The sequence below is a fragment of the Seriola aureovittata genome, chromosome 6 (assembly GCF_021018895.1).
Source record: "Seriola aureovittata isolate HTS-2021-v1 ecotype China chromosome 6, ASM2101889v1, whole genome shotgun sequence".
NCBI classification, from domain to species: Eukaryota; Metazoa; Chordata; class Actinopteri; order Carangiformes; family Carangidae; genus Seriola; species Seriola aureovittata.
Genome location: NC_079369.1, coordinates 2,364,278 through 2,392,239, shown reverse-complemented (window position 1 = coordinate 2,392,239; position 27,962 = coordinate 2,364,278). Strand labels below are relative to the sequence as shown.

Here is a 27,962-nt window from a genome sequence, read left to right as displayed (position 1 = left end):
CACCTCTTTAATTTGTTTTAGACGTGTACCAGGGTTGTGATTAAAAGAACCTCTGACTGCTGCTTCACATTAATTGCACACTAGATGCAAGTTAATGAGGGAAATAACTGCTCTATTAATTGTGTATAAGAACATATGTAGCTACTTATAGCTAGTTATATACGCCACTATGTAAACAACGCTTATTTTGCGTCAACAAATTAAAAAAATTACGCAAATAAGAATGACTAGCCCCCAGTTTCTAATCTAACTTTCCTGACAGCGGTGCTGCTGTGCAAGCTCAGTGGGCCGCAGATGCAGCTGGGTTTCTTAGAGTCCTCTTTAGCAACAATACACATGAAGATGTAGAGTATAATGAAATTAATAATAGTCTGCCCTCCTCCCCCAACCCACATCTTTTCGTACCGCTGGCTGCCACCTCCTGAAATGCATTTGACCTTTTTACCCAGTCTCTGCACCAGTTTGAATAACTCACCAATTAGAATGAAGTCTATAATCAAGAGAACCACTGGGTGCTCATGACCTTTAATTGTGTGGAGCTCAGTGGATTTGAAAAAAAAAACTGAACATAATGTAGGATTTAATGACCAGTGGAGGAGAAGTGCTGCAAATCAAATAAATAGAGCTGCAGCAATCACATTTGGAAATAGTGAGCTGCAGATGCAGGGTGAGAGGGAAAATCACAAATAACAAACACACCTAAATTTCTAGCTTTGTGATCTCTTGTTAATTTCATAACATAATGATTTTAACTATTCTGAAAGAGTATCGACCTCTCTCCCCCTCCCCCGCTGCTTCCAGCTGCTCTGAGCCACTCCAGCAGACATCGCTGTGAAGAAAATGGGTCTTTCACCTGAAATGCCTCAGAGGAGCTGCTATATTAAGGCTGCTGATCCAGAGGTACGGTATGCACTCTCAGCCAAATCAAAGATACTGCTGTTCGGTAGAAATGGACCCCACGTGATATAACTGGAGTGTAGAACATTTTTTCCTCTGAGACTTGCACATCTGACAGCTGCTGCATGGAAATACCACCTGTATTGTCAAAGTGAGGCTTGTTTTAGTGGTAGAAGACTGAGACTTACAACTATACAAGCATGTCTCCAAAATGTTGTGTATTTTCGGTCTGGAGTTGTTTCTTCGTGGTTTGGGCCTGGCCCCTTAGCTCCATTTAAAGTTCCTCTCCAGACATGTTTTAAACTCTGTAAAAACCCTCTGCAGTGCTTCATATTTTGTTTAACATGGTTTTCCAACATAAAAAGTGAAAAAAAAAGGAGAAAGAAAACAGGGGCTGGAAGCACAGCTACTCTTACTTCCTCACTGATAAATCTGGATCAGGACTTGTGCCCCGCCCACCACCTGCTGGCTCCAGGTGGACAGGTGAAAGAGCAGAGAGTAGGAAGATGGCGAGAAGAGGAAACATCAGAGAGACTCAGCCACATGTTTGAGCCTCAGTCAGACCCAGACTGTTGTGACTGTTGAGACCAGAACCAGAGACTAGCAGACGGATAGGAGCGGTTAGCGCAGTTAGCATCTTTTCAGAACGGTTAGCTAGTTAGCATCTTTTTGTAAAGGTTAGTGTAGTTAGTAGAGCAGTGACTGCTTTGTTGTGACATCACAAAGTTCCAGAAGTCCTGACGGCTGGTTTTAAGGCTCAGTGTCTGAATACAGGCTGTGTGCATTTCTCTGTGGACTGAGGCTTTGATACTTTCACAGTATTAATATAGAAGCTAGAGCTGATCTATAATCACACTACACATGGACACAGACCTTTACACTGGATGGGGCCTTTAAACATATGAAGCGAGCACCATGTTATACTGACTCCGTTCCAGATCTGAATTAGTAGTTATCAGCTTTGTTGCAAACGTCAACAGGATTGTGAATGAGGCTTTCTTTCTTTGCAACCAGAACCTGGACGTTCTTGTTTCTCTTGGGCTGAAATTTCCAGTTACATTTCACAGCAGGTTTTTCTCATTTTGCCGTCAACACAAAACTTCTTCCGCCACCCCCTGTGATCCAGTGTGTGTTTACTCTCTATAGATACAGACATGAGACGAAATGAAATATTTAATTCCGTCATTAATCATTCTGTCTGGCCTAAAAGATGCTTAGATAGGTCGAGCTGAACAGATTCACTTTTGGAAAATGGAAAAAAAAAAATTCCCCGTCAATTTTTAAATCATGTAGACAAATGGGAATACCACTCATTATTGAGAATCTGCACATGGCTTAATGTCGACTCTGGAATTATTCTGACACAGTTTACCCAATGTTTAAAACGACTAGAATACAAATCAGGTGCTGAGACCGGGCTGACTAATGGCTTGGTGTGGAATAAACTGTCAGAAGCCCCCTCACCATGATGACACCGCTGCTCTGTGACGCCCGGGTTGGTGCAGCTAGTCATTTCTGTGAGGCATATTCCAATGACCTTCCTGCCCCTTCTTGCAAATAAGACATTAATGATCATTTTGAGATGCAAAGAATTTTATGGATGAACCTCGGTCCACACTGTGTTGTCTGATCTGTGTAGGATGGATCAACAGATTTGCTACATGCAGAGTGCAAGTACTCAGGCAAAACAACATCCCATTACTAATGTTCCCTCTTATAACGTCCCACTGCATGGAGTTCTGTGTCTATAAAAAGGTAGAGTAACTACATCCCAGTGCTTTATACTGGGTTGATGAACAAGACAGTGGTTACCTTTCAACTTCAAATCTATATTTTTCTTGTATCCATGCACAATCTTTTCACTGGATTCTCTGGTCGCATTTATGTCTGAGATGACGGTGAGTTCAAGGACTTAAATAAACTCTCATGGCTGTCCACAGCGCCACCCTGGCTACAATTGAAAATGGCTCCAACAATTTGATAACTACAGAATCAAACTGTTCTTTTCTGTGAATTGTTCTTTTCCTGCAATCACTTCAGTATCTGCCTCGTTATACGATCCTCATGCTGATGACTTCATTACCCAAATCTTCCAGCCAGAACCACCACTCTGACTGATGAAGTGGATGAACTGCCTTGTTCTGCCTGTAACTGATGCATCCAGTAGCTCAGTTGAACCAGCTGACCAAACGTATTGAAGGAAGGTTTTTATGATAGGAATAAAAAAAAAAAAAAAAAAAAATGATCACGGCCATTTGAAATCACAGCAAGTGAGAGGCAAACAATGACAGTGGGCTGCACATTGCAGGGACACTAAAAATGAGGAGCTAAAGAAAAGCACAGTACCGAGGCATTAGCCCCCGCCAGCAGTTCACTTATGCAGTGGGAAATGAACCTGCATGGATCCTGCATTTCTCTGGGCATCCAGTGTCTGAGAGTACGGACCCCACCGGCTCTGGCTCTGGCAGGAAATCACAGCTTAACCGAGGTTGCCTTGGACACCGTGTGACCCACAAGTATAAAAAATAGCTTCTTTATAATTACTAAGATGTTGCCCCATAATGTTAACTGCTTATTAAAACATAGCTCTGCTTATTGTTTCTTCTGAATGGGCCGATCACGGTGATCTTCACCGTCACTACGCCGACTGGAGAGAGAAGCAAAGACGGACTGGAAGAATACACAAAGACAATATTAAACAAATACTGAACTTGTCGACGTTAGCCGAGTTAGCTGGATTTTTATAGTATCTAACCGAAAAACGTGCATCACACACTGTTGGCTGCCCTGTATTCAGATATGAACTTCTCACATCCCATCCCACGTGCGTACTCCTACACTCACACTTGCTATCATGAGCGCACTGTAAGTTCTTAGATGGTGCGTTCAAAACCGTCAAGAAAATTGAGTGGAAAATGGTGGAAATTTCTCACCTCAGTTGTAGATGTGAGTAGTAATGAAGTAACTGCAGTAAGGAGAGTAAAATTACTTTCTTTCTAAGATTACTTTATCTGCTTCTCTGTTGATTCCTTGAGGATATGTGATCACTTGATCTAACTTACACGACCACGAGAGGGAGAAAACTCACTTTACTTACTTACTTTATTGACAGCAAATGTTAACGAGCTCTGTGAGTGAGGAGCTCAGACATCTGGCACATCTGGCCGATGTTCAGGCAACTTATCACGATGCCTTTTAGACAACTCCTGATGCAGATAGTCTCAGCTCATCCAACTGAAGACTGTGGTAAAGACCCAGAACATGCTGGACAGATTACATAGAAGGAAAGATCAATTGCTGGGACGGCAAGCTCACTTCCTGTTTTAGTCAATCAGGCCAAACACCAGTAGAAAATATCAGTGATTCAAGTACGAATGAAGCAGCAGCCACTCCCCTCAAACCATTCACGCATTGTACGTAGGCAGTCCCAACTTTATGTCCTGCTGGTACAATACTTCAGCTGTCTAATGAACATTAATAAATTCTTTTCTTTCGGATTTTCAAATTAAAATTTTTCCATGTGTGGAGAATGTCTTTTTATTTTTTCTTTCATTGTACTTTTTGATGTGAAAATGGCCTCATTTCCTCTAAAGAGAGGGAAATTAATTACCGTCTGTCTCTGAGAGAAGCCATGACACCCTGAATTATAGCTACACTGCATTGTAATTAGAAACAATACAAGTTTGACAACTGATATGACTGTATATGAATTCTTCTTTGACAATAGGGTTTAAAATTAGCTTGTCACACAGAAAAGAGAGGGTGCTATAGTAGCACTGAAAATGCAGGAAAAATGCAGTAACAACAGGCTCTCGTGTATGATGAATATTTCAGAAATGCCATCATAAAGTCTGAGGCGTTGCTTCGCTGCAGCGTCCCACACGAGGTTAGTGACAGGACTGAAAACACACAGGGACGTTGCTGTTTTATCTATAACACGAGGAAGCAAGTCAGATGTTTCTCTCCTGTGATTAGAGACGTGTTTGACTCGAGGTGGCGTCGTAAATGTAAGGGTGGGCAAACTACGATTAAATAGTCCAGAATAACAGAGAACACCTGTGTGTTTTAGCACGGCACCTTTGAGTTGATACAAACATACGTTAACCAGACGTCCCAGTTTGTCTGGGATTTTCCCAGTTTGAAGTCCTGACAAATATCACAAGTAAATCACTAACATGTCCTGGTTTTCAACACAGTTAAAATCATAATTATAATATTAAGCAGCGTTGACACCGTGCTCACGGGTCAGGATGATGAAAAGGTCGAGGTAATCAAATGATGATTGTCACTCAAGGGATACTTCCTGTTTTCAGTAGGTGGCGCTGTGACTCTGACTTCATATCAGCATGCAGATGTCCTCAGTGTGAGACTGTCGTGCAACGTGTGAAATTTGGGGCAGATTGAAGAATGTGTATTTTGAGTTACAGCAACTTCCTGTTTCATGGCAAAAGTATGAAATTTAGCCGAAGTCACAGTTTTCACATTCAGGCGACATCGAAGTCTCAAGCGTATTCTGAACCAATTATGAGGTGGGCGTGGTCAACCTGCTCATGGTACAATATGTCTGATGGTCCTCTGGAGACATTACCGTGTGCAGACAATTATTATGAGACCAGAAGTACGAAGTACGCTGTCCAAGAAAACCTCTCTCTCTCTCTCTCTCTCTCTCATACACTCAACTGCAGGTATCATAAAATCTCCCGCCTCTCACTCGCCTCTCCAATCTCTGTGCTTTCCCTTCCATGTCTATATCCACCGCGGCCTCCCTTATCCCTCTCTGATCGCCCTCTCCCCTTCCTTCCCTCCCCTCAGCCACTTGGTTAAAGCCCGTCTTGTTACAGGCTCATAAAGTTTTGTGAGCTGTCATTTTTTTTTTTTTTAAAAGGAGGATGAAATCACACCTCTGGGAGACAACCTTTTGCCCGCCAGCGCTAGTAAGTAAGGTAACTTTGTTTATAAAGCACCTGCTCAAACCTGAGGTACAAGGTGCTGCACGGTGCAAACACTGTTACTCACATGTGGCACGTGAGCGAGAAATAGAAAATAAATATGAGACTCAATTTTAGTCGAACTAACCAACTGAGGGAAACACACGAACACATGACGCTAAAATATTCTAATAAGAAATCAGACATTGATCAACTGCCTCCTAGACCAACACTATTCCCTTTTTCACACACTGAGCAAATTTACTGAAAGAAGTCTGACTACAAAAGTAGATTTTTTTGTTATTAAATTAATATCTTCAGATTACTAAGATACTCAGTGTTTATATTAACATTACACTGTATGTTACATGAACATTCCCATCATGCAATTGGTTCTGATTAAATCCCAAAGTCATTTAGTGAGTGATGCTCTTCTGTGCTGCGTCTCAGGTCGGACACTTCAGTCAGTACACTCACATGTAGTACACTGTGTACACTGTGTGTGTGTGTGTGTGTGTGTGTGTGTGTGTGTGTGTGTGGTGTTCTCCCAAATCAAACACTGCTGTTGTGTTCTCACCGGCTCTCGCCCATCGCAACATGTGGACACATCTGTCGCCGGCCTGTCAGCTGCTTTGCTCGCTTGCCGTGAAAACGAACGTCCTGATGCTGTCTTGTGCGGACATGGAAAGTAAGCCGCCATCGCTGCAGTTGACGTGTCCTTCTTCCCAAGTCGCCATTCTCACAAGTTTGAAAATAAGCCGCTACGAAGCCAAGATGGCGACCGTTGAAGGTGAGAAGTGCCCAGCGTTTCACACTCCACAAAACCATCCAGGTACTTAGAGCGCTCTGCACGTTGCTGTACTTGTGAACACACTGATGCACTCGAAGCAGCAAGTGTGAGAGGTGGAGGTCCTGTGGACTGAGAGGTGGAGGACCGTGGACTGAGAGGTGGAGGTCCTGTGGACTGAGAGGTGGAGGACCGTGGACTGAGAGGTGGAGGTCCTGTGGACTGAGAGGTGGAGGACCGTGGACTGAGAGGTGGAGGTCCTGTGGACTGAGAGGTGGAGGACCGTGGACTGAGAGGTGGAGGTCCTGTGGACTGAGAGGTGGAGGACCGTGGACTGAGAGGTGGAGGACCGTGGACTGAGAGGTGGAGGACCGTGGACTGAGAGGTGGAGGTCCTGTGGACTGAGAGGTGGAGGACCGTGGACTGAGAGGTGGAGGTCCTGTGGACTGAGAGGTGGAGGACCGTGGACTGAGAGGTGGAGGTCCTGTGGACTGAGAGGTGGAGGTCCTGTGGACTGAGAGGTGGAGGACCGTGGACTGAGAGGTGGAGGTCCTGTGGACTGAGAGGTGGAGGACCGTGGACTGAGAGGTGGAGGTCCTGTGGACTGAGAGGTGGAGGTCCTGTGGACTGAGAGGTGGAGGTCCTGTGGACTGAGAGGTGGAGGACCGTGGACTGAGAGGTGGAGGTCCTGTGGACTGAGAGGTGGAGGACCGTGGACTGAGAGGTGGAGGTCCTGTGGACTGAGAGGTGGAGGTCCTGTGGACGTCTGAGAGCCTCTCACCGCGCCGCAGCTCTGCTCCCACGATGGTCGCTCACGCTGAACTTACAGGAACACGAAATACTGTGTAAATACAATTGAACATATCAGAAGTGAACGGAGGGACTCACCATGTTTATGGACGACACTGGGCCGATGCTGTTCACAAATATGTCGACGTCTATGACGGTTGGTTTGACTGTGGGGGAAAAAAAGAGAAAAAATAATTACAGATCAAGACGTTTCATACCTGCTGCTTGTTAAAATCAAAGAGACAAAGTGAAGCTGGATCGATGGCACTTTATTGTACAGAGCCCTTTGAGGAGCGAGGAGCTGCTGAGGGAAGCAGTCCTCGGGGAGTTGTAGTTTTTAATCTTGATCACACATTAGTCTTCATCACACAAACAGCGGTCGTGAAAGCGTCCTCTCGATTGCAGCAGCAGCAATTCTGCATCAACGCTTGCACTAACGCGCTGAGCACCGGGCCACAGGAAACACCACAACACGACACGCTGTTACAACTTAATGTCAGATGAAAAGATGTTGCTGACGAGTGTCAGAGGAAGCTCGGAGCAGTCCGCTGGCTCCTAATCCCTCCTCTCCCTGCTGCTTTTCTTATCCAGCCAGCCAATCACGAACTGAGCTCCACCTGGGACGCTACATGAATGCAATTAACTGATAAACCGGCAGCGCCTCTATCCCTGATTGGACCAAGATGAAGCGCTGTGGTGGTAACACAGCGCTTCCTCCAGATCCAGTCTTTTCTGCATAATCTGAAGGCAGGAGATAATTCTCTACGTTAAAAACACTGAGGCCTTTAGTTTTAGTTTCTCAGCTGCAGCATCAGTTCAGCTAGTGAGGAGCTAACAGGCTAAAAAATGATGAGCTGTAGTGTGTTGTCTAGTTTTCCTGCCATACGATATTAATCCAATGGTATCAAGAAATTTAATGAGAACTTAATATAAATATTATTTCACCACTGATCCATCAGGTTTCACTCAGACAGGAAGTGGGACTGGTGTCGTCCTGATGTTGAACATCTTTAACAACTTAAAAGGAATAAATAAGGAATTTGAAATTTTCACATTGTCACTTTGTTATTTGATGCATTGTTGTTGTAAAGATATTGATTAGTGCCAATTTAATAATCTATAAATATCAAGTCGTACCTGCCCTCATTAATAAATTATTACTATTACAAGTTAAACAGCTGGAACTCCTGAGGCAAACATCTGGCTGCTCAGCTGCTGAATGCTGCACTGTGTTGACCGGCTGGTCGCTGTGGGCCACATCTTAAACATCACGTGTAGTCATTCTTTAAAATGTAATTAATATAATAATATCAATTAGTGCAGCTTAAAGACTAAACAGGGATCTAATGTATTTTAGGGGGTTTAATGTCATGAAATCAGCTCAGTGTGTGAATCCTCATCTCCTGTTTGTGGGAGATGTATATATATATATAAAGTTACTGACTGAGGAGAGAGGTCTGCATCACCACATCAACACATACAGGTTGTTGAGTGTAATTCTTTCTCCCAGTTCCGACAGCTTCTCTCGTGCTGGGACACCTCTGGCTTCCCCCAACTCTCTCTCTCTCTCTCTAAAGCTTGAATTTTGAATCCGGCTACGAGACAGGTGTGACATACTGCTGCCATGAGCGTTCACATTAGCATAGCAAAGAGCTCCTCCATCATTTTACATTACCTGTCTTTGGAGTGTTTTGCGTCTCAGCCAATTAAATCCACAGCGAGAATTTTTTTTCCCACCTGACAGTGTCTATTCTGGCGTTCAGTTCACGTGCTGACAGATGGCACACCGGAGAACACTTGTGCAGAGTCCCCGCTGAGGCAGCTTTTCAAAAGCCCCATATTCATAACCACACAACACCTGGTGAGCAGAATGAATAGATCTACTGTCGAAGCCACTGGGAATAAAACAAAGAAAAACAGCTTCAGAGATCTGACAAAATCATTCCACGACGTTTTATGATAACTCATTTGTACATCTCTGTAAATCCTGCCCTGATCAGTGGCCGTTTCATACCACATCACCACCGGATGGAAAAGGGCTGCAAACACTTCAACCACACTGCTACGAGTGAGTTAACAACTCATGTGTGTGTAAGCTGTCAAGTAGCAACGTTAGCTCCTGCAGCAAGATCTTTGTTGACCTGAAGAGCAGCCACCATGACAAGAAATTAATTGGAGACAATCAACCCTGCTGGTTGGCCCTCAACACACCGCCGCTCTGCTTCCCACGCCTCTCCTCTTCTGACCTGGGGGGGGGGGGGGGGTTCATATGCAGACAGCCTGCTGGTGCAAGCCGTGCCATAATTAATGGAGATCAATAATGGCCACAGGAATCTCAAAAGGTTTTCATCAGGTCTCTCCCCAAAATTTCTCTGCTTATAATAAGGTTGTGCATTGTCAGAGTTTCATTATGTAAAAGAAACAGACAAAGAGAAGATACAATATTTTTGTTCCCATCGGAAAGATAAACCGCTTCATTACACTGTTTCCAAAAGAGAATATCACCAGCACTGAGGAGGTTTCATCTAATTTAGATCACAAAGTAATCCACACGCTTCACTATGCAGAGATACACTGCAGCGTAACCCTGTTTCCTATGAATCGGGCTGGTTTGCACCTAATTGTACCAGTATTTATATTCAGCAGGAGGTAACGTGATGTTCTCACAGCGGAGGTCGTGCAGAGGATGGGCGCGGACGGATTTTGATGAAATTCATGCACAGATTACGTTTAAATTGACTCTCGTTACATGTATGATCTTCACATTGTGTCTTTTTGGATTGATACCCACTCAGAAATTATGAATGACGTCCTGTCCGGCTGTACAGTTATACATAGACGACTAGGAGGAACATCTATAGATTCAGCAGGATATCCAGGTTTAAATCTGCCGAGCGGTGATGAGGCTCCTGGTCAGTGACAGTCATAGAAGCACAGTGCAAGAGACTCAGGTGAAGTGGAGCATAACTCAGAGTGCTTATTCTCTTTTCAGCTTTATTTGCCTCATATATTTTTAAAGGCTGTGCCAATAACAATGGCACCTCATGAAAAATACTGCGGAGAGAGGAAAGTCTGGAGCAGCTTTTCTCCACGTAATTATCCGTTGGATATTAGTAATTATTATCTTGTTCGCATAAAAAAAAGAGCATAACATTAGAATAAAAATGCTATCTTACAAGACGTGCAATTTTCAGGCATCTTCCATGCATTATGTACGATTTACTCTATTTATGTCACTTCTAAGTGTTTTGTCAGTCTGTGTTGTTTTGGTAAAATCTTGTCTCCTCGGGGGTTTTAATTATAATTTTAGCAGCTAACGTTAGCACCTAACCTGTAAGTGAGACTTTTTTCTTCTGCTGCAATGCATGATGGTCTAGCTTGATCGATGTAGAGTGCTGCTTCTGTTCACTACATTTTGGTCTGCCTTGCAACAATTTTGTAGAGATAAAATTTACAGTTGATTCAGTATATAGCAGGAGAGTGGATGCTCACAGAGCTGCAAACATTAGCATGATAACTTGCACTTCTACCTACAGTAGTAACAAAACATTTCCGCTGAAACCAGTGAGAATATCATTAGCTAACTGAATTATTTGTGGGTTTGACTCGTTAGGTTACAAAAGGTACCCGCTGTCAGGCAGCCGGAAGGAGGAAGAAATATGAAGACCGCTGCGAATCAAGACGCTGGACAGTCTGCAAAGACTTCTGATGACATTATTCATAACTTAACTTCTATAAGAAACCCTGTTGATTTTTGAAGTGTGGTCACTTCTGAACTTAAGGAATATAATGGAAATATAAGGCTTCACCTCCTGCTGGTTTACGACGCCGGTAAATCTGAATGAATTAAACTTTAGTGCACATAGTTACTGGAAAACGAATTCAGATAAAATGATGGACAATTTATCTGAGCTAACGAGGTACAGCATGTCAACACTGACAAACGTTTAAGCATTTATATCTTCGCTTTGCTGCTTCTTACTAACGTGATCAGGTCGCGGTAACATGGTTAACATCACCAATCCACAATAACAATGCTGACTGAGTGTGAAGCGTGAACTACAGAAATAACCGTCGTGAAAATGAAACGTCTCTAAACTGTGAGTGGTTTCTAAAGCGGTGATGTGCGGGCTCACATTATAATGTTTGGAGCAGTGGAGAACCGTGGAACAATAAAGCATGGTGGAACATGGTGTCTTTTCGGCATGGCTACAAAACTAAAGAAAAACTCTTCATTATAAGTAGTTATGTGGGGGGGCTTGCCAAGCTTGCAGCGGGGCGTCCAGGTGGCAGGTGGGCAGCACCAATAGAAGTATTGAGATCAATAGGACCAGGAAGTAATGATTGGACTCCCAACAAGGCGTTTCATACAAAGGAGAAAATTATCAGAGTTGCTACCTTTGTTGTAAACTGTGATCCTCGTTACTCTGGAGACCATTTACATGCACAAAAACCTACATAAGAAACTATAAAAAAGGAAAAACTCAGAAAAGCATAATAGGTCCCCTTTAATCCGCATCAAATGACTTTGCAAACTGCATGTGCGCCATGTGGACGGGCTTAGAGAAAAAACAAATGTCAAAGCTTTGTCAAAGAATCAGTATTCACCAAACCAACTCGTCAACAGCGCGCTCATGTTGTTCTGCCACGGTAACAAAGGGACAGACTGCGCACATTTTGCGTTCGCAGTGTCACAGGAAGCTGCTGCCTGTGTCGCTCTTTGAAAACAGGCCCTAAGGTGTGTGGGCTGTGAAAGACTAAACAGGTATTTCAGTTGTTAATTATGTCCCTTTGAAGATTCGCACCTTTGGCAATGAAGCTGCATCACATTACTTTCTTCATTATACAATGCTAATTGTGTTGGAGGCTATAATTCTCCACCTGCCTACAGTGCCACTTAGCAGCAGTTAGGCTGTGACTAGTCATTCGGTAAATGGGGACAGCTCATTAAGTTTGGGGAAATAGATGAACTTAGAAATTAATTAGCAGTTGTGTGCGGGTTATTTATCAGTGCAGCCATTGGTGAATCACTCTGAATGGTCATCCTCTAAGTACACTGCACTGTTCATGATGCTATCTCCTCAGATACCAATACAACAAAAGTATGTGGTCTGAAAATGGGCGTTTTTTAAATAACAACAGAATAACAGAGGATGAACTCTCCCCAGGGGACGGTACGATCCGGCGAACGAGCACTCGGAGACACGTATAAAATCATCCAGTGAGGGGGAGAGGGGAGCCATAACCTCTTGTGAGATTTATTTGTCATTAGGGTGGGCAGAGGATGATGAACAGGTCCAGGGAGACATTAGCTAATCTCTCTCCAGGTTTGCTCTGGAGTCTGGCCCCGTCTGCTGAACGGAGGTACATTAGCTGCCGGTTGAAGAGCGAGGGACAGACTCGTCTCTGGGTTTGACATTCTGACGGTGATACTCATGGAAACACGTGACCACGGCTGGATATTTGCCTTTTTATGTTGAAATAGAATTAGAAATGGCCTTTTCAGACCGCATTAGCCTGTCGTTGTTTTACAAAGAGTTTGAGCAACAGAAAGAAAAGAAAAAAGAAAAGAAAGAAACAATGATCTGAAAGTATTCAACTTTACACGTCGTTTGAATCCTGTACTGTAATTCCACACTATGTCCCACCTCTCTTTGTCTTTTCTGACCTCCGTCTATGTGAACAGCAGCAGATGCAGTGTCCAGGGTAACGCTCCCTGTTCACAAAGCTCTGAAATATTTAATGAGTTGATTGAACTTCCACTGATGGGAAGAGTCAAACTGATTGATTCATTTGACCTCTGACGGCTTGTGTGTTTTCCTGAGTGGGCTGTGGATCTTCTCATCACATCCGCTCCTGAATGGCTCCTCAGTCTGAACAATAATCCATCTTTGATTTTCATTAATCCCCGTTACCGATCAATAAAAGGTACGAGGCAGGGAGTAGGTGTTGCCTATGTGGGATAGTAGTGATGGCTAGTCAGTGCTGGAATAAAGAGGATTATCGTTACTGTTTTAATATTAAACAGAGCTGGGCAAATAAATAATAAAAGAAAGAAATAAAGAAAAAAAATATTAAAAATTTAAATCAATATCACAATACTGATACATTAATATATAAATTGTGATGATGCAACATTGCAAAATCACAAGTAAAATGATCAGATTAATTCATAGCACTGCCTTTTACTCCTCAGGTGACCTGAAATGTATAATAATGATATAATAATAATAACTTTTTGCAAAGTAAGTTTTAAAATTTGCTCCAGATTTATCAAGATTTATCAATATCAAACAAACCACTGAAAGTGTATATGATCATTTTGAAGTTGTCACTGTGGATAAACCTGCCTTCAAATCAGGAAGCTAATTCAATTTGCTGAGTAAAAATCTTTAGTTACCCAGTCGAACTGTTTGAGACAAAATCTAAGTTTCATAATTTTGATGTAGTAATTTAAATATTTACTAAATAAAAATGACTATCTCATATTGTTAGTTTGACTTAGTAACTCAAAATGTCGACTTGGTACCAAATCATCCGTCTTATAATCTCATAATTCTGACTTCCTGTCTCATATTTAATTATCTCAATTATGACTTAATTCAAAGCTTTGATTTATTACATCAATATTTCAACTATAATTATTATCATATAATAAAAGTTATTATTAAATAACATGATTATATCATAATAGGTATAATATTTTAAATTATTATAACATATTCTATCTTAATTATTAATAATATTATATCAATATGTGTTTTCTTTTCTTGGCAGAAAACGTGTAAAACAATGTGTAAGAATAAAATGCAGTAACGTTAAAAAACCTAAACTTTCAAGAGCAAAGTGGTTTCATCACCGTCTCAAACGTGTTTCCTTGTTTCTCGTCCTGATTCCCGGTTTAACTGCTGCACATCTGCGTCTACTCATTAATCACATCAGCAGAAACTCCGTGAGCTTTACGTCTACACACGATGACTGATGGCGTAAAGACTAACTTCTCCTGTCACTGTCCAGGTTCGTCAGTAGAGGAAATGCCACGGACACTGAAATATTCAAAAAGCAGAACAGATCGCCGCCCTCCGGCCGACCACCGCAGACGATCATCTGTCACCCAGTGAGAAGCAGCACACCAGTTTAAATGAGTGTGTGGGAGAATAACTGCACTATGGCTGAAACTGAGACTGGAGCTCAATCTGTTGGGGTTGGTACTCAGAGGGTTTATTTACTACTTTACTTTGTACATGTGTCATATTTTCTGAAAACAAAACAGGTACATTAGCTTGTTGTGTTGAGTGTTTTAGAACCGGTTGTGCACAGTCATGCCACATGTGTTTGGATGAATGTCCATCACTATTTGCACAGCAGCACAACTACTGATGTTTTCTGTCAAAAACAAATCAGGAATTTATTTATTAAAGAAAAGAAATCCAACATTCCAGTAACCTGCAAACTCTATGTAGAGAGATGGAGCTGCAGTAGCAGCGACGCAGCAGCGACGCAGCAGCGACGCAGCAGAAACGCAGGTCAGCGACATTAGCCGCTACGCACACGCAACGCAACACAACGCAGTGTGTTCCCTCACTCCTCTCAGCTGACTGTGACAGACAGCTGATTGTCTGCAACATGTTGCTTTGTTTGTTGTTTCTCTGACACACAGCTCTGATTGATTAGAGTGAACTTAAACACACACTGTGTTAACCAGATCAATCAATCACTGTTTTCCTCTGAGCTCTTTCTGACAGATCCTGACAGCGTCTTTTGTAGATAACGCAGTTACTCTGTGACGCTCCAAACAAAAGTCTAAACTAAAGGTGTCGGTTGAAACAACATGTTCCTTTTGTACTTTCTTTTCTACTTTTGTAATTTTCTGTGTTTTCTTTTTTAGTCTTCAGCTTTGAAAGCCTGATGGTGTCAGCTTTAAACTGTTTGTGTCTTGACATTATTGCAAAATAGAGGAAAAACGACACAGCCGGCAATTATAAAAGTCTATTAGAGAGCTACGCTTTAGTCATGGAACAGTGAGATAACGTTCCTCTTTAAAGTTATAATGTGTACGATTCTCATTCAATCAAACACCATTTGTGATAGAGGCACATACGAGATATATATTCAGCTCAGACTGTCTCCAAACATCTCTTTACATTCAAGCCGCGTGCTGGAAGTTCCCCCTTGTTGCTTTAACCCGGGACATTACAAGCTTTAAAAAGTCACATTCATTAATGTTTAATAAGACAAGGTCAAATGACTTTAGCGCACCATCTGCCATCAATGGGCCAGCATCACAACAAATGACTTTCTAATTTACTTATCTGTAGTTTGCGGTCAGGGGAATTTAAAAATAAATAAATAAATTTAAAAAAGGCTAATTGCCCAAATCCTATTAATAGTTGCTTCTTTAAAATTATCCATACAAGTAGATATTTCTTAGAGGGAAACAGACCTGTGATACACTATAGAATAATCATTTTCCGTGTGACTGGCTGCGTGTGTGAGTTGTAGGCCAATCGGAGGGAGGACATTTTGGGAAAGTGAGGCTTTCCATCCTGTCCCACTGGTGAGTGACTCTGAGGCTGGAAAGACACAGTGAAGAAAACTTTCAGCTTCTTGTCACTTTCTGTAGTTAATGTGAGAAACGTTGCTGGTGGTACATCGTATCTGCGGTCTCACTAATTAATGTTAATTCAGTCAGTAACTTGATGTCAGACCTAAATTAACCTTGGCTTTTGTCGGCTTGTGTCCTCTCTGTTAACGCCTGTCAACACTTGTCAAAGATAGATTGTAAGGGAAGAAGCTCCACTCTGTAACACCACTGTGAGTGTTTCTGTGGTTCACACAAACAGAGTGAGACTTCCTGTTTCTAGTGGATCAGGTCATGTCACTGTTGAAGTATTTGTTCAGGATCAACATCATGATGACCAACATAATTACATAACTTTTAAATAAAAAAAAGACAGCAGAAATTTTAACTTAAAGCACCTACATTCAGTATTTTTATATTAACCATGAATCAAGAGATAAAACTCTTCCCCTCAGTTCTACTGAACTTATAGCATCTTTTAGCTACCAGGCTAACAGCTGTGGTTTACATTCACTATATCAACTTAACTGATGATGCCACTGTATGTTAATGTTACATTACAAATTACAGCAAGTGTAAAGAGCTTTGTAACTCATAGGATGTGATTGAAAGCTCCTGGTCAGTTACTAAATGGTCTTTTCCAACTGCTGTTTTTAAGGAACTCTGATGATCAGTGAGAAGCTGTTAATACAAAGCTACCTTGGTCAGCAAACACATGGCTAACATGATGAACAATAAAGTGCAGAAGAAGAAAAAGCTAATTTGCATGACGTGAATGATTTATTTAAAAGTAAATATAGAGTTCATCAGTGTGCAGGGTAAAGCTGCGTCGTCTGCAAACTGAGTCCTTTTCTTTTTGTCGTGTGAGGAGGAGGCTACCAACAGATTCATCAACATAAATGCTCGGGTGGTGCACGGACCATAAGTCACCTGACGCTGTTAGGAAATCTTTAACGTATCACACTGAATTATCTTTGTTTGTGTTAGAGGAGGCAGGAGAGGATTTAGAGCGTAGAGAGCTAAAGAACCTGAAAGTGGCAAAAAACACCAGACGTGATAAGAATAAGTATATGTACATGCATGTATATATATATATATATATATATATGCATGAAAATGAACAGCGGGAGTGTGGTCAATATTAAATTTCATTTGCTTTTTAATATACATTATTGGATATCAACTGTCTCTTTTATTACGTGCACTGTCAATTCCAGTCAGGTGCAGTCGTGTTGAGCTGAGCTAATGTACCACAGACATGATGATTGTGACAACAGCTGTCAAACACAAAGAATCGTGGTCACGAGTTGAAGCTGAGGGAACAATCGTGTCCGAGGCGCTGCAGACTGTAAAACACGACAGCTTCTTCCAGTGACCTGCTGATATCTGCGCCGCTGTACTTCACTCACTCAGGTGGAGGAACAACCTGAACTGCAGCTCCACCCTGAGCTGTGGTCACTGTGGTCTGTTACCAGCAGCTTGACGGTCAGAAAATAACACAAAACCTGGTGCTTTCTATAAAAGCTAGAAGCTGCATTTATCCCGCAAGAAACAAAGTCCTGGAAATACTTCATATAAACACCCACTCCCAGTCCCATTATATCCCATATACCGTATACCAGGATATGAATGTAGACGTCAGACGCCACTTTCGCAAACCCTCAGCGAAGCACAACAGACACGAAGAGCAGAATCAGAATCAGGAGCAGAGATGTGTGAGAGGAGCTGAGTGGAAACACTGGCTCATCAGACCCAACTAACAGCACACGGTCTGATCATCTCACGTATGAAAATACAAACAGGAGCCTCTGCTTTATATTACAGAACTCCTCACATCCCTCTCCTCCACTCAGGGTTTCAATCTCGAAATGTAATTTATATTCATGGGGATATGCTGATGAGTTATGTACATCCTGACTTTTGTTACTTTAGGTCGACGGGTAACGGAGACGTTTTCTCTTTTGCTTGAGGCTGGAAACCAAAGACAGAAGATTACAGTAATTCACAGCCTCAGAGAAATGTGAGTGTAAGTGAGTCAGGATTGACCTTGGCTCTTCATTTTCCTCACAAATCTTGTTTTTGATACAGTATCTCCTCTTTTGATTTATTTCTATTCTTTTCTTTATTGTTACTTCATTAACTCATTAGATATTTCTGTCAGATCTACATTATATCTACTGTGGACCACAACTTAGAGGAGCCGGGAGCAGGTGACAAGAGCAACTCTGACCAACGCTACGTCTTCAGGGCAGATTGGAGGCCACAGTGACAGCGAGCCGCGGCTAGCTGGTTAGCATGCTAACTTCAGTAGAAGAAAAGACGTGATAGAGACAAGTCCTTAACTTTGGGGTGTTGGTGAGTAAAGGAATGAAGTTTGATGTCGAACTTGTTTCTTCCAGACTGGTGAGTAAACAGCTGTTAATGCTAATGTTAGCTATGTAGCGATAGCAAAACTTATAAATAGCTCATTTTGACTGTCAGTTGCTTTAACACTTGTTATTTTACACAGCAGGTTTTACAGCTGATTCACCTGTGTCACATGGTTTATTTGTTTGTTTGTTTTTTTGTCAGCAGTTTTACACGAAAAGTACTGAAACAATTTGCACCAAACTTGGCGAAGGTGTGGGACATGGAGCCGGAATGAACCCGTTACATTTTGGATCACTTTCTCAGGAAATAATGTAAAGATCATGATATAAAAACTATTTATGGTGTTGAGGTCGATGAATTTTGCACAATTTGGTGCAGATCCACATGTACACATACTGTGTCTGTTGAGCAGATCTAAGTAGTTAACAGGAAAATATATGTTGTCTTGCCTTCCATGTCCCTATTTATATCTTATTATGTTTTATGACAAATAAATCACTTCAGACTTCTTACTTTTCCTTTTTTTTCTAAGGTAATAGCTGCATGTGTGGGACTGTTTGTCCTTGCTGGAGGTATGTGACAGACTCAGTGACATTATAGTTCTTCTAAGTATTACCATGTTTTAGAAAGAGAGTCTCTCACTATAATATTAGCCAGTATGATTTAAACTGATAGGTGTACCTTTAATAAACCTATCCTTTGGTTAGTTGAAGTTGGGTTTACGTGTCTGTATTTCTGCATATTGATCGAGTGATGTGCTGCATGGGTCAGTGCAAGTGATCACAGTGTTTCTTCTCCAGCTCACTAAGGAGCACGTCAGATCCCACGAGCAGCTGACCGCAGCGTCAGATTTATCACACACCTTAATGTAATTGTAAAAAATGCAATATACCAGAGCAGGAGCTTCTTCTGTTTTTTAAAATATGTTAGAAATGATCAAATAAACATCAGGAATCTAAAACAAGTTCAGTATGGAATCCAAAAGATGCAAAATTATGGAGATGGGATAAATTTACTGTGAACAAAAACTACTGATATGGACCAATGATGCTGCTTCCAGTGACATGAAGTGCAAGGGTTAACCTTGATACACCTGTCACCACCACATTACAGAAAGCAGTGATGTCACCTCTGTAGTATTATATCCAAACTTATAGTGATAAAAGACTTAATGAAGACTTCCTGCAACTCATTTATTACATTGCTGCACCACTTAAATCACATTATTAAAGCATTTCTGCAGTGTTTCCACAGTTAATGATATTAGTACTAGTTTAATTACAGGTGAGTGAGGATTGACAGACACTAGTGCATCTGCAGTTTTTACACAGGTCGTCTCAAGCCATATGACTGACTGAGCTCAATATAATCAGCAGTTATCAATGCAAACTCAATATTTGATCAATATCTCTCTAAATGTTATGGATTTACAGTCTGCAACTGGTTTTGGCGGATCAATATTCACACAAAGGGGAGGATTACCTCCGATATCCGGCCGCAGTTTCTTGTCATATTCTTTCAGTAAATTGTTGAGTATTTCCGTGGCGTCGGTTTCGTGGGATTTAGGAGCCAGCATCTGGTTCACAGTGACATCCTCATAGTCCCCCTCGTACTCCAGTGTTAGAGAGCTGTGGAGGGGGAAAACAGCACAGTCACTGGATTCTGCAGACTAGTGCATGTGCATGTGCATGTGCATGATGTGACACTGCGCGGTAAACTTAGAGCCAAACATAAAGTTTCCTTGTGCTTACCAGCTGACACACATGACTGCACTGTGCTGAAGTTACAACATCCCACACACACAGCAGAGGTTGTTTTTTTGTTGTTGCCCCCCCCCCCCCCCCCCCCCCCCCCCCAACACCACCACCACAGCTGTGCACAGATGTGTGGAACAGAAGTGCGCCACTTACCAGGTATGGATGACTGACAGCAGAAAGACACAGGACAGTAATTTGGGCGACATGTTTTCTCGCAGGGTGACAACAAGTGGAGCTGAGAGCGAGGACGGCGCGTGTCGGTGTCTGCACGCGATGGTCACAGCTGCTCAGAGGAGAGCGCGAGGGGAGAGGAGGAGAGGCGCCTCATAGTTTGTAATCCAGAACAAATTCCACTCATTGTTAAAAAGAAAAAAAAAAGAAAAAAAAAAAAGAAAGAAAAGAAATCAGGCGTTTCCAAAACAATGTCCGTCCTCGCGGTGGTTTTCCAGGCGGCGGAGCAGCAGTTGTATCCTGGGCACGGACACTGCTGGTGGTACGCAGGTGCGCACTCTCTGAACGCCTCCACTGAAAGCCTGTAATTCATCAAAAACTCCTCTATTGGTAAGTGTGCGTCACTCCACTTTCTTACGGACTACTTTGCAGCTCTCATACGAGCTGTTCCAGCAGCAGGGAAACCTTTCTCTCCCCCTGATGTGCGCGGGAGAATCTGCCACATGTGAGCAGAAATGAAGATAAAACATGCGTCTGTAACTGGGTTTGAAAGAAAGGAAGAAAGATTGGAATACTTTGGAACAATATTTCAATATCAAGCTTTATAATACGAATATGAATTACATTCCAGTTACTAACTTTTGCAAATTTTTCATAGTTAAAAAAAAAGTAAATAAGCTTCCATTTCTTCTACTTTTTTTAAATGTTATTATTCATATTTTCACGGATGTTGGTTTTGCACCTGCAGTTTGAGGACAGGTGATGCGGCTGCTTCATTATATTTATTTGAAAGCTTGAATATGAATGTGCTGCAAGAGCCTCCTTTACAGCTGCCAAATGCTACTAATTGGCATGAAGCCTAATACATTATAAAGCCATCTTTGTAGCAGCGTTTGTAATTGTAATTGAGGGGCCCTTCCTTTGTGTATAATCAATGATAGAGATTTAACACTTAAAGGCGCACTGCAGTGATTTAGTGTTACACTTTCATAAAGTTTGGCGGACTCACAAGAGACAGATTAAAAACAAAAACAAAAAAACAAGTCAAAATCAAAGCAGTAGAAGCCGAGATACGCTGCCTTTTTGTCATTAAAATGGAAACAAACACTGGGGCCTACATTTCCCATAATGCAACCAGACAGCATCTGTCTTTAGACCTTCCCTACCTTCTTCCAAACCCTCACGTAAACCATGTCTGAAATCACTCACTATACTCCCTTTATAGTCTAATATATAGTGAGTTCTCCATCTTGCAGTGCTGTCCGAAGGTATAGTGAGATTATACCCTATATAGTGAACTCATAGTATCCCACAATGCATCATGAAAAGTAGTGTACAACCAGTGGTAACTAACCAAGAAATGTCTCATGCTGAAAGACAGAAAAACGGTGCGGAGAAAACGACCTGAGTAGTTTCCAAAAGCCCCCGGTGAGACAGGGGTCAGATGACATCATCAGGGTAATCTGACAGATGTGTCCCGTTAAATAAAAGTTGTCCAATATTCAGCGACAAACAGACGCAAACAAGTCCAGTGCAAATGACAAGAAACCGCACAGCTGACCACATGCTGCCCCCCCCCCCCCCCCCCCCTCCCGACGGCTCTTGGCTATCATTTGAAATGAATGGACAACTGTGTGTGGAGCACTTGTGCACCAAGAATGAAAAACAGCAATTTCTCCCTCTGTCGACCCCTTGTGTTCACTCACTGTCACATGCAGGAGGTTGTTGAAGGGTGGAAATTAACTGCTGGGATAAATAATCCTCTGAAGACTCTGATAACACCACATATAGTTTCATCTTGTTCTGATGGCACCAGACACTGTGTCTTTACAGCATCAGAGTGAGACTAATAGCAGTTTCTCCCGGTGCAGCACCGGCTGCACCCTTTAAGTCTGTGCACAGCTCCAGGCAGCGGCTCCAGTGTGGTGTTTAACAGACACTGTGGTGTAACGGACATCGATCCTGTCTGCAGTGCCGCCGCCGCTGTAGCTGACTGCTATCATTCTCTGCTGGTTAGAAAGAGAAATGCAGCCACTAGGAAGCGAAGGCTGGTGGGACGACAGTGTAATGATGAGCTGAACCACAGAGGGAGGGAACCAGAGCGGCGGGAGGAGCTCAGACAAACATGGCTGTATCATGCGTCAGATACATGCTGTGATGACTCAAGAGTCATGTACTGGCCATTGTAAATAAAATAAAACATCAGTGGACTAAAAGAAGCTGATTAACATTTTTTCCAATATTTCTTCTTTTTTTTGGCACAAATGGACTCAAATCATTATGATGCATTCATTTAGTTTTATATCTAAAAATATAATTTCCTTCCTTCACCTGTTCCATTACTTTAACTGGTAGTAATTACAGTCTCATATCCAGTATTTAGTATTACTGTTGACAGTTGCAGTGGGCACAATAAGCCAGATTTAACCTGTAAAAATCACTGATTTTGCTGTTAATTTTAATTCACAGTAACTGGGATTTCATATTTGATAATTGCCACTTTATTTTAAAATTCAACAATGAGTAAAATTAATTGACAAACATATAAAGTACAGTGTTGTGTGTGCTATGTGAGATTTTAAGGCTAAGATATACATTTAAAAAATACCGTATACAAGAATGACGGCGCCGTCTTTACAAGCTGTATAACACTTGCCTTCATGCACCATTTAAAATTCATCGACTATAACAACAAATAGTTTTAACTTCTACATATTTTCTTTTGACCTTTCAGTTCTTCTTCATGAGCTATGCATCAGTGCGCTGAGATTACAGCCCGGCACTCTGCATGTGTCATTAATGATTTAACATTACGCTTTTTAAAGTTATAGCCGATGAGCGCATGCGACAGCACTGTGCTTGTAACCGTCCAACCACCAAATTAAAATCCACATTTCTGCAACAATCCCACACAGTGTTTTTTATCAGTCCAGCATCCAACAAATCTTTGTTCCTTCACATGAGATATAAACAGGAAGTGAAGATGACTGCGCTCGGCTGAATGATTTGCTTTAACTTTCTTTTTCATCATCTTGTTTTTGTGTTATGTCTCTATTTGTTCTTGACTCCCTCATCCCCCTTTTATGATGCTTGCCTTCATTTAGTATTTTTATATTTCTTTCCTGTTTCATTACATTGCTGTCAAGTTTTTTGTTTTGATCCTCTGTCTGGCACTTTGCATCTGTGGTTTAAAAAGTGCTGATATTAGGTTTGAAAGGCTTTTATTAGCGGCGACTGCAGGCTGGGAATCAAGGTCACCTAACGTTTTCTTTTTCAAATTGAAATTCTCTTCAATATGTTGCAGACGTTCTGAGCATATGACACGAGGAGGGATATGTGATTTGATGCTCAATGAAAATAAGACGCTGTCTTCCTAAAATCAATACAACGATATCATCAGCAAAAGATTTGGATCCTTGTATTTTGGAGCAGTGCAGTGACCGAGACGGTATTTTGTATGAGGAGAAAGGTTCAATAGAAAAACATGACACAACTTTACAGTGGTACAGTCCCTTGTGCCGCTGCAGAGGAGAGACAGGCTCGCACTCAAATCTGTCGCTGAAAGTGCTTGTTCAGCAATCCAGAAATCAAATTACATCAGTGCGCTACATGCATGAGCTATAGACATTCTGTGCGCTGATAAAGCAGCTGTATGTGTGAACATAAGGTACAGTGAGTGTCCTCACATCCCCTCTGACTAAGCAGTTTTGAATACATTTCATAGATAATACCCGTAATGAATAGAGCCTTATATTAGATTTTCATATCCCACAAGTTTTCTTTTTTTACTCTCAAAACTTTCCCCGTTCATTGTGCTCACCCTGAGCCACAGACTTCACACACCTTTCTGCTACCTGGTGCATCCGCTTCCACAGCCATCCGTCTTCTCTGCAAACATGAAAACCCCAAACTGGAAGAACTACTCGCTCTTTTGCTGAAGGTTACGTAAGAAGTTTGATACTATTCTCATGTCTGTTCAGTAACTCAGCTATAGGTGCATGCAGCACCTGAAAATGTTAGCTGCAAGCTAGCTAGCACAGATACACACCACGTTTATGGGCGTGTGCTCGTCTTCACATCGCTTCATGCCTCCCTAGATGAATTTGAATCAAATTACAATTGCGACTTTTGCGTCTTTGCCCCCAAAAAATGGTCGTCATAATATCATTTATTAATCTGTGAGTTTTACAGCTGCTACTCGTTGGAGTTTGTTACATGTGGACAGAGCCAGGCTAGCACTTTGTAGTCTTTGTGTTAAGCTAAGCTAACTCGTAGTAGCTTCATATATGAGAGTGGCATCAATCATCTTTTTATCTAACCATCGGTACGAAAGCTTATGAGCATATTTTCCTTCCTTCAGATCCATCCAGGACATGACACTGAAAACATGTTGATGTTTTTTCATCATTCAAATTCCTTACAACATGAAACAGTCTCATGTCCAGGCCTAATCCTCCCAGCTGTAAAAAATTGATGATGAATTTGAGTTAAGTTAAGCTTCCACTGTTAGCTGTTAAAAAAAACACCACATTACTGTAAAATAATAATATTAATAATAATAATAATAATAATAATAATAATAATAATAATAATAATAATAATAATGTTGTGTTTTCTGCAGGTGAAAAACTACTTTGTAAATTTCTGATCATGGTGACCACCGAGTGTAAAAAACAAAACAAAACAAAAACAAACAAAGACCGGACACATTTCCAAGAACTTAATCAGAACTTCATTAATCAGAATTATTTGAGGGTTGTTGTGTAATCATGCAAAAGTTATACACACGGCTCTCAGAACAGCTCTCTATATAAACTGTATAAAACATGGTATATGCTTCTAGTTGTCTGTTTAACCCTTTACAGCATCCGCCTGTCTCAAAAAATAACTGAAATTTGACATTTCTTTGTTGGCTGGATCAGTGTGTCGTGTCAAATGTGTGTATAAAGGTTAACAAGCAGCAGGAGCACAGTCCTCCATGTTCTGACTGAGGCGTGGTGCAGGACCAGAGAGGACGCTGCTCTCCACCAGCAAATACTGTCGCCCATCTTTGCTCCTCAACCTACAGTATATACTATGATTGATGTCATTCGGTGCCATCAGTGACAGCTTAATTTGGTGAAGAGTATAGGCATGCTGAATGGAAAAAGCTACTTAAACGGAGCTAAATCCTTGACAGACAGATGTGAGCCAGATGTTACCGCCACAGAGGCTCCCAAGATGGATTTAACAGTGCACCAACTGTACGTGCTGCATGAGCTGGATGTGCATGTGTGTAATCAAAGGAGAAACAGCACGTGGAGAGCATTGTTCCATCAAGCAAGATTAAGCCAGTGTTTTATCACATTGGCTGCATAAATATGAATTAATGCACTATACATCTGATCTGCATTCTGGCTCTGTGTGTGTATTTATCTGATGAAACATGATAATCCCCGATCGGTGTCAAATGTGACCTGTCGTTTATAACCTGACACTCCATGTCATGAAGCTCCTGAACCGACATGATGAAGGCTTTTCATGTTTCAGCATCACTGCGCTGTTTGATCATCAACAGCTGACAGATGGAGTCAGAGGCTTTATTTGGAGTCAGGTATGCATAACAATTACGAGAGAGAGAAAAAAAAAAGTAGGTTTCAATAGAGACCCAGAGGCTTATATTGGTCAGTGGCACAGGCTTATTACATAAAAAGACAACATTTAAATTAGATAGAATACATACATTAATAAAAATAAATGCAGTCAGAAATCACTGTTTCCAAAGAGAAGGGTGGAGCTAAAATGAATCAGAGCATAGGTGGAGCAAGGGGGGGGGGGGGGGGGGCAGCGTGGGGCTGCAGCCCCAGATGTTTTCCCAAAAGCCCTGAATCTTAGAAGTTTATAATAATTTTATACAATTTTATTTTATAATATAACTTGGTGTCATTTCCTCTCAGTCTCTCTGGCTGGACCGGCAAATCAGTGGAGCTCTATTAGTACTGTTCTGGGGAAATAGCCATTTATAGGTCGCCCGTCAATTTGCAGAGCATTCGGGCTTGACGCGAAACACTTGGTGTCATCTTGGGTGCGCTGGGCGAGGCATGAGGGAAAATTAAGAGCAGAGAGGAGGAAAATATGTGATGGAAGAACCAGGAGGAGAGGAGGAGAGGAGTGGAGGAGTGGAAGAGAAAGGGAGGAAAAGAATGAAGGAGAGAAAAGGAAAAGAGACATGAAAACTTTCACAAATACAAAAAAATACGTTTGTAGACTCACAAAAATTATCTTTCAAATATAAATTGGATCCGCAATAAAATAATTATTTTATCATTTACTCCGCACGTGACCCCAAAACAGTTTCCAACAACATCCAACACTTTACGGCAGCCCTGCTGTAATTCCCTGGGGACACGCTTCAAAAAGCAAAACACAGAGCAAACACAGGAGAGTCTGTTGTGTCACAACAAAAATTAAGTTTAATTTATTCGGCGTCTCAAATTTGTGCTGAACAACGCTCTTCCCAAACAATCAATGTTTCAGTTCCATTCAATTCATTGTTTTAACCTATGGTTTTACCACACTAGTGAGACATCTTCCCAATCAAACAGGATCTCCGATAAACTCTAAAAGTCGAAGCTGTGGGACTGACCTCCGGTACCGGGTAGTTGATTTCCTCTGCAAACAAGCTGTAAGCAGACGAGGGTTCCGGCGTGATGAAGAGGTGGAGATCCGAGTATTTTTATTTACTGCCCGCGGACTGTTCACTGAGCCATGGGTGGTTCACTGACGCCATCTTTTTTTTTTTTTTTTTGGTCGTCCATATTTAAAATCCGAAATGGCGCCAACTCCTGTGTAGCAGCGTAACTCGTCCTCCGCTCGGTTTCTTCCCCTCCCCTTCCGGTTCAACCGTCAGTTGAAACAAACAGGTGTTTGTTTGTTCCTCACCGTGGTTGTATTATTTCAACCTAATAAGTCTTATAATAGACCTACATCCATGTTCCCCACAGTTTACTTTTCTAATGCTGTTATTCATATGACTAGGCCGAGAAATCCGGTGTTGTGAGTAGTTTTGCCGCGTTTTTTAATGGACACACAGGAAAGGAAAGAGTGAAGCAGCAAACATGGCGTCCTGCTGCAAGTGACACAAAATCCATAAAGGAAGGTTCAAAATTCATAAGCTGCAGCTAAAAGCCACAAACAGCAGCGGGAAGTGAAGGTCAAGATATTAATAAATAATAATCACAACATTCATTAACTAAATAAAAGGCTTAAATGTCACATATGTTATTCCCAAGGACAGTTAAGTCTGTATTATCCGTCTTAAAGCTAGAAATCACAGAATCCTCAAATCCTCCACAAACACAAGGGCACTGACCTTGTTCTGTCAGCAGTTGTGTCTTCAATTAAAATAATTGAATGCACTTTTTAATTGAACCCCCCACATTAAGAGCTAATGAGTGCAAATGATGAACTAATAGACTGGACGTATAGACTTGCCATATTCTAAAAAAGCCAAATGCTTGTTGTCATCAGTCAGGCTACTGAAGTTATATAGATGAAATTTAAAATGCGTTACTTCTCTAACCCCATAAATCTACAGTAGCTGTGTGGTGCACAGGTCTCCTCCAGATTTTAAAATGGACATAAGGTTTAAGATATAAAACATTCATTTTAGTGTGAGAAATTAGACAAAGATTTTAAAGCCT

At 41.6% G+C, this 27,962-nt stretch overlaps 1 protein-coding gene across 1 annotated transcript in view; it reads right to left on the bottom strand.

The window, feature by feature from the left end:
- The window catches only part of LOC130171372 (gamma-aminobutyric acid receptor subunit gamma-3), a 41,664-nt gene extending 20,775 nt beyond the window's left edge, over window positions 1-20,889 (bottom strand). The window contains exons 1-3 of the mRNA XM_056379348.1: window positions 20,263-20,889; window positions 19,835-19,980; window positions 7,501-7,568 (exon numbers count right to left, since the gene is read on the bottom strand). Of these exons, the coding sequence (XP_056235323.1) occupies window positions 7,501-7,568; window positions 19,835-19,980; window positions 20,263-20,315 (267 nt within the window). The 5' untranslated portion in view covers window positions 20,316-20,889. The remainder of the gene's footprint in view (window positions 1-7,500; window positions 7,569-19,834; window positions 19,981-20,262) is intronic.
- Window positions 20,890-27,962: the final 7,073 nt, after the last annotated feature.